We start from the raw sequence: 13,902 nt of genomic DNA on the forward strand, positions 1-13,902 counted from the left end.
GAGGAAATTAGAAAGGCAAAAGCCCAGCTAGAACTCAATCTAGCCAGTGCGGTAAAAGACAATAAAAAATGCTTTTATAAGTACATCAGCAATAAAAGGAGAGCCAAGGAGGATCTCCATTCTTTGCTGGATGTGGGGGGGAACATTGTCACCGAGGACAAGGAAAAGGCTGAAGTACTTAACGCCTTCTTTGCCTCTGTGTTCAACAGCCAGACCGGTCATCCCCAGGGTACTCAGGCCCTTGAGCAAGAGGATAGGGATGGGGACCAGAATGGAGCCCTCATAGTCCAGGAGGAAGCAGTTAATGACCTGCTATGCCACCTGGACGCTCACAAGTCTATGGGGCCGGATGGGATCCACCCGAGAGTACTGAGGGAGCTGGCAGAGGAGCTTGCCAAGCCACTTTCCATCATCTATCAACAGTCCTGGTTAACAGGGGAGGTCCCTGATGACTGGAGGCTTGCCAATGTGACGCCCATCTACAAGAAGGGCCGGAAGGAGGACCCGGGGAACTACAGGCCTGTCAGCCTGACCTCGGTGCCGGGGAAGATTATGGAGAGGTTCATCTTGAGCGAACTCCACAGGCAAGTACAGGTCAACCAGGGGATCAGGCCCAGCCAGCATGGGTTCACAAAAGGCAGGTCCTGCTTGACCAACCTGATCTCCTTCTATGACCTGGTGACCCGCCTGGTAGATGATGGAAGGGCTGTGGATGTCATCTACCTCGACTTTAGCAAAGCTTTTGACACCGTCTCGCATAATATCCTCCTCGAGAAGCTGGCAGCTCACGGCTTGGACAGGCATACTCTTCGCTGGGTAAAGAACTAGTTGGATGGCCGAGCCCAGAGAGTAGTGATAAATGGTGTTAGGTCCAGTTGGCGGCCGGTCACGAGCGGTGTTCCCCAGGGCTCTGTTTTAGGGCCAGTCTTGTTCAATATCTTTATCAATGATCTGGATGAGGGGATCGAGTGCACCCTCAGTAAGTTTGCAGACGACACCAAATTGGGTGGGAGTGTCAATCTGCTGGAGGGTAGGATGGCCCTGCAGAGGGACCTGGACAGGCTGGATCGATGGGCCATGGCCAGCTGTATGAGGTTCAACAAGGCCAAGTGCCGGGTCCTGCACTTCGGTCACAACAACCCCATGCAACGCTACAGGCTTGGGGAGGAGTGGCTGGAAAGCTGCCTGGCTGAAAAGGACCTGGGGGTGTTAGTAGATAGCCGGCTGAACATGAGCCAGCAGCGTGCCCAGGTGGCCAAGAAGGCCAACAGCATCCTGGCTTGTATCAGGAATGCTGTGGCCAGCAGGAGCAGGGAGGTGATTGTCCCCCTGTACTCGGCGCTGGTGAGGCCGCACCTGGAATACTGTGTCCAGTTTTGGGCCCCTCACTACAAGAAAGACATTGAGGTGCTGGAGCGTGTTCAGAGGCGGGCAACGAAGCTGGTGAAGGGTCTGGAGCACAGGCCTTATGAGGAGCGGCTGAGGGAACTGGGGTTGTTTAGCCTGGAAAAGAGGAGGCTGAGGGGAGACCTTATCGCTCTCTACAACTACCTGAAAGGAGGTTGTAGTGAGGTGGGTGTTGGTCTCTTCTCCCAAGTAACTAGCGATAGGACAAGAGGAAATGGGCTTAAGCTGCGCCAGGGGAGGTTTAGACTGGAAATTAGGAAAAATTTCTTTACGGAAAGGGTGGTCAGGCATTGGAACAGGCTGCCCAGAGAGGTGGTGGAGTCCCCATCCCTGGAGGCGTTTAAAAAACGGGTAGATGTGGCACTTCGGGATATGGTTTAGTCTGGTCTACCCTTGATTAGTCTAGAGTGGGCTTGGTAGTTTAGGTTAATGGTTGGACTGGATGATCTTAAAGGTCTTTTCCAACCTAGATGATTCTATGATTCTATGATTCTATGAATTTTATACAGTATCCACATTTAGTTTTGAACGAAATTTAAGCCCTCACTATTACTTACAAGTGTATGTCCCACTGTAAGTTTTCCACCCCTCCTTTAATCTATGAACCCCTGTCCCTTAAAATATTTTCATGAAGTTGTTGAGCTTAACATGTCTGTTGGAAGCAAAAGAGGAAAGGCACTTGACCTTGGCAGTCACCCATTTACTCAACAAGAAACAATTATATAAAGCTCAGTTGTGCAAGCATTATATTTTTTTTTTTCTTTAACTAAGTTCTTGTGAAAAGAAAATTTTTGGTGGGTTCCCCCTATCCCTGCCCCCAGTAGTCATTGTTCTACTACAAAACCCTTCCTAATAATAAAGATATTGGTATTTGTGCATGACCTGGGATGCTTGGATTTGGTAAAGAAAGCCCAACTTTCCATTTAAACAACAATTCCTCAACCCTAAATGTAGTGAAATATTCAACTTTGCAAATTTTAAAATTGGTTTCATTTGAATAACCTTATACTAGAATACAGTCTTGAAAATCCTGATTAAAATTTAAATGGAATATTGCAATTTAAATGAATCATAGTGTTCCCTACAAAGGTGAATTGCATTTAACAGAAATATTTTAGTAGACTTCTTTCTGTGTTGATAGTAGTTATTAGTTGCCATTACTGAGAATGCAACTGTATCCACAACATATAATGATGTTAACAAAAATAAGACAGTCTTTAAAAAGAATATGAATTCAACTCCTAGGTAGGCTCTTTAAAAATGGCCTTATTTAAAAATATTTTTCCCCAAAAAAATTTTTTCCCCAAAAAAATCCATCTGCCTGTTTTAACCAGTAAAAATGTGCTGCAAAGTACTATAAACATGCTTAATCAAGATCCGTATTGGCAGAGTTCCAGAAACCTGCAAGGTGTGCTCAAATTACATAAAACAAGAGTAAGTTGCAATTGTTGGCATGTCCAGTACAAGATGCTTAACATAAGGTATGTCTCTCAGCATTCAGGCTGACACCTCTCAACATTCAGAAGATTAAAAAACAGCTAAACTTGTATGCTTTGGTAAATACGCAAGTAAACTCTTCTTTGTCCAAATTCAGAGCAAGGAAGACCCATTTAGCCATGAACAAGCTGCTGATCTATCAACTTCAACACCAAATATGAGCACAGGTCCTGCAGCCTTACAAAACCTCTCTGAAATCCTAAATTCTGTTTTTCCTGTAACAGATATTAATATCCTTCGGGCTTTGGGACTGTAAGTACATTCAGATGAATGAGGTCAACAGCCACATTTGTAAGACAAGCTGCCATGGTTTAATTTCCAAGAGACAACTGGTTTCTTCAGGTTAAAAAGGGGTGATTGCCCAGAGCACTGAGTACAAATAAAAAGAAAAAAAAGAAAACCAAAACCAACCCTATAAGATATCCCTGAAGTACTTACTGTATTAACTTTTTGAGTAATTTATTCACTGTACACTTGGTGCAGCCTCTATAGAGCTTTAATTGAACTGCTTGAAAACACATACCTGAGAGCAATATTCCAGATATAAGCCATGCTTACCTTTGAAGAAGCAATCTTCATTGTGTACAATGGTGACCTTTTGCTTTTTCAGACATGCAGCCCTGTGGACTTCACAATGGTTTTCATAGAATTCTCCATCAGAACCACACACAGGCTTGTAATGTGGCTTGCAGTGCTGCATGCATAGACACTCAGCTTGGCCAGTCTCCCCATTCACAATGCAGTGTCTACCCAGACCACAGTACTTGTTTTCGCATGATCCAAAATGGCCATCTTGACCCATATACCCTAAAAATAAAAAAAAGTAGTTTTGAGATATTAATTACATTTTGTACATAAAGGATTATATTATGTAAATGAAGTGAGACTATGTCCTTTGTTACATCCTTGACTAATACCTAACATAGGTCAACCTGAAATGAAACAAATTTCATCTCATTATCATGATTAGGTATACTTTAGTTTCTGTCATGTGTTAGATTAACTGTAATTAAGAGCAACATCTAGTAACAAGACAAGATTTACTCTTAATTAAAAAAACTTCATAGTAAATCATGTCTTTTTAAATGTGTATTGAAGTTTGTCACCTTCAGATTGCTATGCTATTGCAGGTAATAGAACAATGCATTCTCTAGAATTTAGATCATAGAATATCTTAAGTTGGAAGGGACCCATAAGGATCATCGAGTCAAACTCTGTGCTCCTCGCAGGACTACCTAAAGCTAAACCATATGACTAAGAGCATCATCCAGACACTCCTTGAACTCCGACAGGCAGGTAAAATAGACATTCACACATCAAGAATTATACCCAAGAATAACTAGAGCTGGGTCAAGGCTTTTAGCCAATATGGAGAAGAAAAAAACAACCTCTGTGGTGGCAAGACAATGGTATTTCAGGGAACAGAGCATAGTGGAAGGGCAGGGCTAATGTATCAAGTGAATGGTGGCTGGAAGTAGCCAAATGAGCCTCTAGTGATACTTCAATGAGACAAAAGGGATTTGGATAACAAACAGCTTTAAGAGGGCTGCAGTAGAGATAAACGAGTTTCTGCTGGCCTCAACTCCCACTTCCTGCTGCTCCTAGAACATGTAAATGGATTGTCTACATTAGGCTACCAAAGCCATCTGTCCATTTTCTATACTATCTGTGCTGCTGCCACCATGTTAAACAGGTACTGTCGTCAGTAGCAGATCTCTAGGTGAAAAGGGAAGTGCACAGTAGTACTTCCTTAGTATAGCCTCAGTTTCCATCTTGGCTGCCACAGAACTAATCATACAGTCACTTCTTGGTGAGGGAAAGGGTACAATGAGAAAAAGAAAACCAGAATTGTTAATTGCAATTACCAAAATTTCAATTACATAGGTGCTCTGATACCATAATTGTGTCCTAAAATAAGTATAAAAATACTAAAGTGTCTCAAAATGTGGGAACAGACACTGCCCTTCACAGTTGCTTCATTTTATTCTTTTGCTGTACAGTCCTAATCTCCAGAACAAACAAGAACTTGATCCCCAAATACTATATACACCTAGTATTCTAATTCCTTGCAATACTTTCCTTACCCTCACAGCCTAGCTGAATGATACTTGGCTGCCCCATAAAAATATGAACAAATATCAATGCGTAATTTGGTAGTATTAGATTCATTTTCTGCAGTGAAGAGCTAACGTGTCAATACTATAATTTGACGCACATTGCTTCTGACCACTGAGAATTTGTTTTTCACTTCAGTGCAAGAAGTAAATTCTTAGCACTTTTTCTTCTTAAGCCTACAGGTCTAAGACAGTGCTTTGATTCTTTGCTTTCTCATACAGCACAAATGTACTACAGAAAGCATGCAACCATGAAATTTGGCTGTAATATGACAAATGCTTTTGCTGTATTATTTTACAACAATTTGAGCACAAAGTTGAGAGGACTACATATTCACCTCAGATGTTGTATATCTGATATAACTACATTACAGTGAGTTTTATACACATGGATGAAAGAGTATAGGACCAGGCTGATGGTGAGTTTAACTGTTCATGCACCAAACTGATTGGAAATGGGCAAACCCAATTCAACATTAAAAATTTCCCATAAGTTTTTGAAAATATTACTCCTTGTGCCAACGTATCACCACTCTATACAAGCAACAGACATTACCTGACAAAAATGAATGTAAATCCAATTTCCTTCTACTACCACTAACCTCAGATAAAGTCTTGCAATGTCTGAGAGTACGTTACAGCACAGGTCATGTACACACATTACAGAATTACAGGACTTCTTTGCTTCTTTGAAGTGATAGAACTGTTGCAGTTGGAGGCCAAAGTCCATAAATCATTATTATTTCTGCTTTCTGAATTGGAAGATAAAGATCTCAATCTGACAGCTGCTCTGAATTATTAAGAGGTGTGTGATGACTCAATAATACACAGTGCTGTATATTGCTGTGAAAGTAGAAACCGATTTAAGACTTCACTTGGGACTTCATTTTAGTACTATAATTGAATCTGATGCCTGAATGCAAAACAGCTACTTTCAGATGAGGGAGAATGATTTGCATAATATATATTGATATTTATAATATCAGTATATGTCAGCATATACCAATCACATACATCAATAAACAAGCAAGCTTTTTGCCCTAATGAAAAACTATATTACTTTGTTATGAAATGTTTTATAAATGTTCATTTTACACCATTAACTATTCCAAAACAATACCTATATTTGCATATATCACTGTATATGCAACTTCTACTGAAGTCAATAGTAAAATTCCCATTGACCTCAACAGAGGCAGGATCCTTTCTTCAGACGTAGTCTTTGCCTTAAGTTCAGCTATTTTTAATGCCTTCAGCATGTTTAACAAGCACTGTTTTGTGCTATTTTTAAGTTAGGAACTTGCATATCTTCCAATGTATTTGATGAAAAGGAGCAGCTATGCAGTGTTTCAAGTGTTTTATTTAAGTACATATTTAAGAAAGAACAGTTTAAATGTTTATTCTTAAAAAGTCTACCAATTAGTGGTTACCAGATCACTCATAGCAAAAAAATAATTAAAATCCATGCAATTGCAAATGAGGTGAAAAAATGTTCACAAATGTAACTTTGATATAAATTTGAACTAAAAGTGGACCCAGTTCTGAAAATGTAAACACACCAATAAATATTAAATAGCTACTGTGAGAGAAAAATAAATGTGTTTAGACATAAGTAAATTTTTTTGAAAACAAGCTAGTGACACAGAAATCTAGGAATTTTAAGACTACCAACAGAAAACAAAGTTATATGTAATGGCAAGGATTTGTTGTTCATCAGTTAAGTCAAAATACTAACTTTATTGTGGAAGATCAAATCAAATTAGCAAAAGGTGCAGGGCTCATGCAGTTGTCTTGGATTTTTTTCTTTCACCTGAGTAAGTGACAAAGCCCTAAGTGCTGCAACTGAATAAAAAACAACTGCAAAGAACTATTTGTAAATACTACTGAGAGAAGTTTTCCATAGACACTTGTTTTGTCTTTCCATTTCTGGGGAATTTTTCATGAAATATTGGGACAACCAGACTTCTGATTCACGAGGAATATGCCAGTGAAAAAAAGGAGATACCAGATGTTTTGTATAGCCTTAGTAAGGGGTGCTTACTAGCTACAGATAAAAAGCACTAGCATTTTGTTGTCAGAATTGAAAAAAAATGCAAAACTTTCGACCAAATATCATGATACAATGTCAGCAACATTTTTGTTTACACAAATGCATCATCTTCAAATCTTAGCTCATTGCCAAATCAGCCTTTAAAAATACAGATAAAAATCTGATATACGGAGAACTTTTGTAATCATAACAAGGTTTAATTGATAAAGGCAAGTAAAGCACAGTTTCATTATTGGTCTGGTCCACTGTGTTTGGTTAGAGAGACCTAAGTGTTTGTTGTGACTGGCAGAGGTATTGCAGGGTATTCAGGACTCTTATCTAATATGCTTTCCATCAAGTTACAGCTGTCTTCCTGTCTGTACCATGGTAGGAGGAATAAAAACTCAGTGTATGATCTAGCCCTCAAACAAAACCAACTTCTGCTGCTTTTCACTGTTCCAGCCCAACTTGCAAGAATCACTATATTTGGCAAATCCTTCATTTTAATTTATGTTTCCAAAAAAGGCAACTCCTTTAGGAAGCTATAATTTTCATTTTGGAATAGAGCTGCTTCCTGTTTAGGTACAAAGCTACAGGAATCTTGTCATTATCAAACAAGAAACCATCTTTTAAACCCATATGGGCTGTGACTTGCAGCCCATTCATGGAACACCCAACTATTCCAGTGACTCTCAGGAAATCACCACTATTACTTTGCCTACCTGGTATTATTGTTATTAATGGAGGCATACTTTTCATAGAGTGATAATAGAAGGGTTTTTTTGTTTTGGTTTGGTTTTTTTTAATGCCAGTGTAGGTAAGTACCGTGGGACAAAATTTCTCAGGATGCAGCACTCATTCAGAACACCACCACCACCACCTCCCCTCCAAGTTATAAAACAAAAAAAAAAAACACCACGTACTTCCGAAGGCTGTTTTTCTACCTAAGCATTTAGATTTAGAAAGCAAACTAGTCTAAGATGAACTTAGGTTCCTATATTTGGACATAATTCAGTAATTTAGTAGAGAAGATGAGCAGCCTAGCATATTCAATATTGAGAGACTAAGAGTAAGTCAGTCAAGATGACAAATAATGTACCCAAGAATGCTAATCTTTTTCCGGCAATTTAATTGGTATTGCTTATGTGATGACGGGTAAGTCTGCATTTGTCAAGTGCCACAACACATCAATAGGAAAGTGTGCACCCTTATTAGCATACTCTGAATTTTCAGCCAAAAAAACATAATACCTATGCACTCTGAGAGGGTCTATAGCACTATGGAAAATAAAGTGTACTTTGTTCAGTTTGAAAGTAATTCAGAAAACATTTAAATTATCATAGTCTTAAGTTAAAAAACCCTCCACCCTGAGAAATATAATTAAAAATGTATTACAACTAAGATAGCCAAATCAGTCACATAGGTTTTTCAGATTCTCTTGAAACTTTAAATTTAAACAGACATAAAATGAAAGAACAAACAAAAAGAAAAGAGTTTTCATATTTTTAAAAAATTGAGAAAGTAAAATTGCTTTGATTTTTAAGACAAATTGTAATAAGTACAGTTTCAAGCTGTCACTTAGGATTCCTCATACATATTTCCTAGCTAAAGGCCAGTTCAACAACACCCGGAGTTGAGCAAGTTTTAGGTCACGATTGCATCATTTACACTTGGGAGTTAAGTGGATGTTTTAGCATGCAGAAGGCTCACAGGAATATGCACTTTTTCTTTTAACTAATCAGTTTAGAGAAACATTGTACATGGAAACTGGAAATTCGTAAGAGTGTGAATTCCCACATTCTCCAGTTGGCCCTAGGCTGGAACACACACAGACTTTCTATATGTTGAGCCCTCTCTCAAACTCAGACTTCTTTTTTTTTTCCTTCTCCAACAACATAATTTGTATTCATGGTTTCTATCATAACTTGCAGCATTATCTATGTGTCATCTAAAACAAAGTGGCAACTATTTTGGGGGACAATACATTGACATCTTGTGTACAAATAACTGTTGCTGATTCCTGGGGTCAACAGTCCTATGCCCCACCCCCTTTCATTTAAAAGGCTTCTGTAAATTACATTTCCAACTCTACAGCTGTATTTTTGTTCAATATACTATCTATCAAAGGCCCAGCCAAGACTGTAATCCTAAAGTTGGTAAGTGTTCAGTGTAGCCTTAAGTTTTACAGGAAGCAGAACCATCTCAGAGAGAGCAGTGGGGAAGAAAAACAAAACAAAACAAAACAAATTGAAGAGGAAAAGAAGATTGATCACCACCTACCATTAACACTGCATGACCTCAGTATGAACTTTATCCACTCATAAATATTAGAAAAAGCCCTTGACTTTTTCTTTTTTTTTTTTTTTTTGAACAGTAGTATTGTTCTTTGACAAATTTTGATATCACTAGCAAGAACAGCTTGTAATTACACTGACTGAACATGACACTAACACTGCATTACTCATTATCCAGCACTCTTGCTATATGAACTTCTTCAGTAATTTAATATTTTTTTTATTTTGGTTATGAATATTTTGGGCAGGGGACAAAATTTAAAGAAAAGAGTGGATTATTTGAGAGTAAATAAAAATTATTCATGATTTGTCAATATAATACTTATGGTAGCAAAGTTCCCCAAATAACTAACAGCACATATCTTAATAAACTAGAGAGAGACGGGATTTTGAACTCTCCTTACCAATGTATTCTCTAAATATGGTATTAGATTGCCGTACACATGCATTGATTCCAAACTGTAGCATCTTTGGTTGGTCGGTTATTGTGTGAGGCTATATTGTAATAGACAATACAGTTTTAATAACTGGCTACTAAATTATCTGCATTCCAAACTCTAACCAGCTTAGCCAACCTTTTTGACACCCGACCAGGAATTTGTATTTCATACATTTTTCTGAAGAGACAGGACCTCTGGAGTATGGTTATCTGGGGCAGGATGGTGGTGTGGAAAGAAATCTCACTTGTGGTCTTGTTCATGGATTTGCATGCAAAGTAGTTTTAACGTATATCTTCTACAAATTATATACAGACACATAAGTATTTCTTATATATTCTTAAAGTGACAAAAAATATAAATTCATGCTCCCTGTTTATTCACTTTTCTTTTTCTGTGACCGACTCTTAACAATTACAGAGCATCTTCAAATTAAATAGTCTTTCATAACTACAACATGAAGCTCATAAAAGTAGGAGGAAATATACCCACAGAGCTTCAAAAATCACCATTGAAGCCCTAAATTTTAAAGACTCAGCCTTAAAAATAATCCAATCTCACATTCTGTTCAAAGTAAGTTAAACTCAGAGGTCTCTCTTGTCTTTCCACTTAAAAGTAATTCTCATTCTTCTCTTCACATTCAACGTATCTTTTCCCCTCAATTTGTCTAGAAGCTAAAGTTTAAGCACGGGGGGGGAATCAATTAACTGTCCAGTACATTCTGAAGTTCTTTGTCTACATGCAGTAGTGTGGGCAGAAGAATGACATAAGAGGAAGAAGGAACTATGGCAAGAAATTATAGCTGAGAAAGATTTCTTAAATAATAGCACTTTTCCTGACTGTAGAATAACAAAGTGGAGAACAAAAAACCTAAGGTACAATAGCCAAGTCCAAGGCTCATTCCTCTTTTAAGAGACAAAGGACCACCTTTTTGCTAATTAAATTTGGTAGAGGAGAAAGAAGTAAGATTTGTCACATCACAAGCATGAAAAAAATATCTCATGGAAGACAAAAAAAAAAATCTTAAAATTATGGTCCTTCACCACAAGGGAAATCGTTATGGTGGCAGTTCAAACACAGTCATAGAGTTTGAATACAATGATCATGAACAAAATAGAGAAATGCCACCTGGAATAGATCCCCATTCATAAAGGTGGAAGAGTGTTCACAAAAGGCTGATCATGTGAAGAATTTTTCTGGGGAGGAGTTCAACAGCACATGGAATTCTAGATGAACAAATCTGAGGGACTCTGCTGCCTTGTACTGTTAAGGTAATGAGATAGGAGCTGAAAGAACTTTGGAAGATGACCAATATACAGGCACAAGAATGTGCTACATCACTCTGATTAACCACAACAAAATGCCTGCACACATTCAGTTACAAAACCAAACCAAAACAAGAAAATCAGTGGATAAAATGTGAGGGACAGTTTTAAACCACAAAGCAGGATTAAAAATATGTTCAAGATAATAATTGCACAGACATCACAGAGATAAAACAATGCAAGGTTTACTTAAATCAATATTTTTTATTTTCTAATGATTTAAATTTAAAACAGTTGTACAGCAAGACCTCTTAAAAAATTCAGGGGCCGAAACAAACTTTTGTTAGAATATTGTTCTTCCTCCCAGGAGGCTTTCAAGAGCGGAGGTACAAACCTGCTTTGAAGAAGACAGAACAAGGGTGAGCTATTCCTGCTTCCACGCCAGAAAGAGCTCCTTTTAACAGCTCTGTCAAGCAATTCCTTGTTGCGTACTCTTTTCCATAACTCTGCTAGCCCTAGCTGTCATTGAAAGCAGCAGTATGGGACTCTTCAAAGCTTCTCCGAGATAGAAGCAAACCAGAAGTTCGTATTGGCAGCACCAGTGGTTCAAAGATGGAAGGGTGGGAAAAAAAAAGAAAAAAAACAAAAGCAAGCACCACACCTGTGGAGGGGCAGGATGAGCACCCGCAACTGCAGGTGCAGTCCACTGCCCTCAGTGACAGCCACTTTCAGCTCACACCTGTGCGAGTGACAGCAAATCGTACACATGACTGATCATTAGTTTGTTGTGCCATGGTTTTCTTTCAGAATCAGCCAAGTAAGCTGGAGTACTTTACACACCGGTTTACTTTGCCTGCAATCCATTTTTGACTGGGTCTTGTACTGTCCTCTGCTGTATTCTTCCCTGTCTGCGCCCCGCCCCGCCCCCCCCCCCCCCCCCCCCAAACTCACATACGAAAAAAGCCCCCTTTGTAGGGGGACTGGAAGTACTGTAAGGACTTGCACCTGCTTCAAATTTCATTGAAATCTTCTGGTGTGTTCAGTATTTATCAGTGAGGACTAACAGAGATAGGCACAGACATTATGACTGCACATACCTTTTTTTTTTTTACCTTAAAAGTCAGACTAAATATTCTTAGGAGAATGCTTTTCTTATGTATTCAAGTAAAATTACTTTCTTATTCTCTTGTAAAGGTAAATTAGGAACAAAATAGGAGAAAGTACCACACTTCTAAAGAAATATGCAAAACTAGAGTGAGTAAAAGAAAAGCCCTGTAATACCAAGGCAATTTGTAAGTGTTGCATACCCAGCTATTAACCTGAAATATTAAAACCTCCCAAAAGAGTGTATCTGTTGGTCAGAAACTCTCAGCTTAGAAACTTTGCTCATGTGAACCCCGTTCTTTTACCAGCACTCTGCAACTATCTTGAGCAAACTTCACAGAATTGAGCTTCCTCAGAAAAGGAAAAAAAAAAAAAAAAAAAATGAAATCACACCTCCTCAGCTTGAACCAAATTGAAGACGCGGACCAAAACACCACATAAGAAAAAGAAAATAAATTAAAACACAACCACAACTAGCACTACCTCTTCAGCTTATTAGGCAGAAACGTTTCTCACCAGGAGGCTCAGCAGCTGCCCAGCCCACTCTTCCTACCATTAAGAAGACTTTCTGCAGATTCCTACCTCTATAAACTTCCTCCCCCACTCGCAGCCATGTTAAGCATCTGCTCTGATATCAGAGCATAACAAATGACTATGACAACTCCACTGCACAGCCTTTCCTCCAGAGCAGCACCCTGTGGAGATTGCCACCTGCACCAAAACCAGTTTCACCACTGAAGTGCTGTGGGACAATGCTCCAGCCCTGTGCCCAGGGCCCGGGCAGCAGGGTCTTGCACGCAACCTCACGGCCCAGGGGTCTGCGGCTTCCCTCGGGTGAAATTACTGGCCTGGCTAGGACTGTTCACATAGTCGTGGCAACCAAGAAAGCGTTACCAAAGTTTCTTTCACTCCTAGGAGGCAACCTTCTGGCACTATATTAAGCCTTGTAAAAATCCCCTTCGTTGATCACCCTCCTCACATTTGACCAGTGACCATTAAGTTGGTAAAGCTATCTGTGGGCTCAAGACACACCACTTGTGTTATACAGGAGAATGGAAAACACCTTCAGGTCTGAAAAAACCAGCTGAACAGATTTCGAATAAGAGCACTACTGGGTCTACATATAAATACAGACTGATGTCCTTCAAGGAGTTTCAAGCCAGCAATTCACTACTTTCAATTAAAGCCTTAGTTGTACCTAGTATTTACTGTTCTTCTTTCTCACATATTGTCTTTGCCTTTTGAAAAATGCTTATTATTCATTTAACATCAAACCAGTGGTAAACAGTGTATCCTCTAAAACAAAGCTGGAAATGACACGTTTGCCTCATCGCAGATACATGGCCCTTTAGTCAAATGGTTGATTGCTTTTCAATTGCAGCGCAGCAGGCAATCCTCTATTCTGCCAAATGTGTCACCCAATGTCACCAAGAGCAGGAAATGTGCATCACGGAGACAGCAGTTTTGAAAAGGTCATAGTTTGAACAACCTTTCACACATTTTAATGCTTATTTGAAACATAGCTTGCTGAAAATCACAACGGGCTAGCTTAGTTCTCAGTCAGACAAAACAACCTGAGTATTCCTCACTTGTTATTTAAAACCCAAACTAATTAGTTTTAGCAACAATGATCAAAAAAAGGAAAACTCTCAGTTAAATTATTGACTGGAATTTCCTTTTTACTTAGATAAAAATTAGAAAGGCTGTTAGGATTTGGTCTCAAGAACCAAGATACTAACTACTGTGTCACACGAT

At 39.0% G+C, this 13,902-nt stretch overlaps 1 protein-coding gene across 3 annotated transcripts in view; it reads right to left on the minus strand.

The window, feature by feature from the left end:
• The window catches only part of FSTL5 (follistatin like 5), a 303,783-nt gene that overhangs the window by 223,281 nt on the left and 66,600 nt on the right, over positions 1-13,902 (minus strand). For all 3 annotated transcript variants that reach the window (XM_075709268.1, XM_075709267.1, XM_075709266.1), the window contains exon 3: positions 3,463-3,711. In XM_075709268.1, the coding sequence (XP_075565383.1) occupies positions 3,463-3,711 (249 nt within the window). The remainder of the gene's footprint in view (positions 1-3,462; positions 3,712-13,902) is intronic.

Source organism: Pelecanus crispus, chromosome 4 (genome assembly GCF_030463565.1).
Source record: "Pelecanus crispus isolate bPelCri1 chromosome 4, bPelCri1.pri, whole genome shotgun sequence".
In the NCBI taxonomy this organism is placed as follows: domain Eukaryota; kingdom Metazoa; phylum Chordata; class Aves; order Pelecaniformes; family Pelecanidae; genus Pelecanus; species Pelecanus crispus.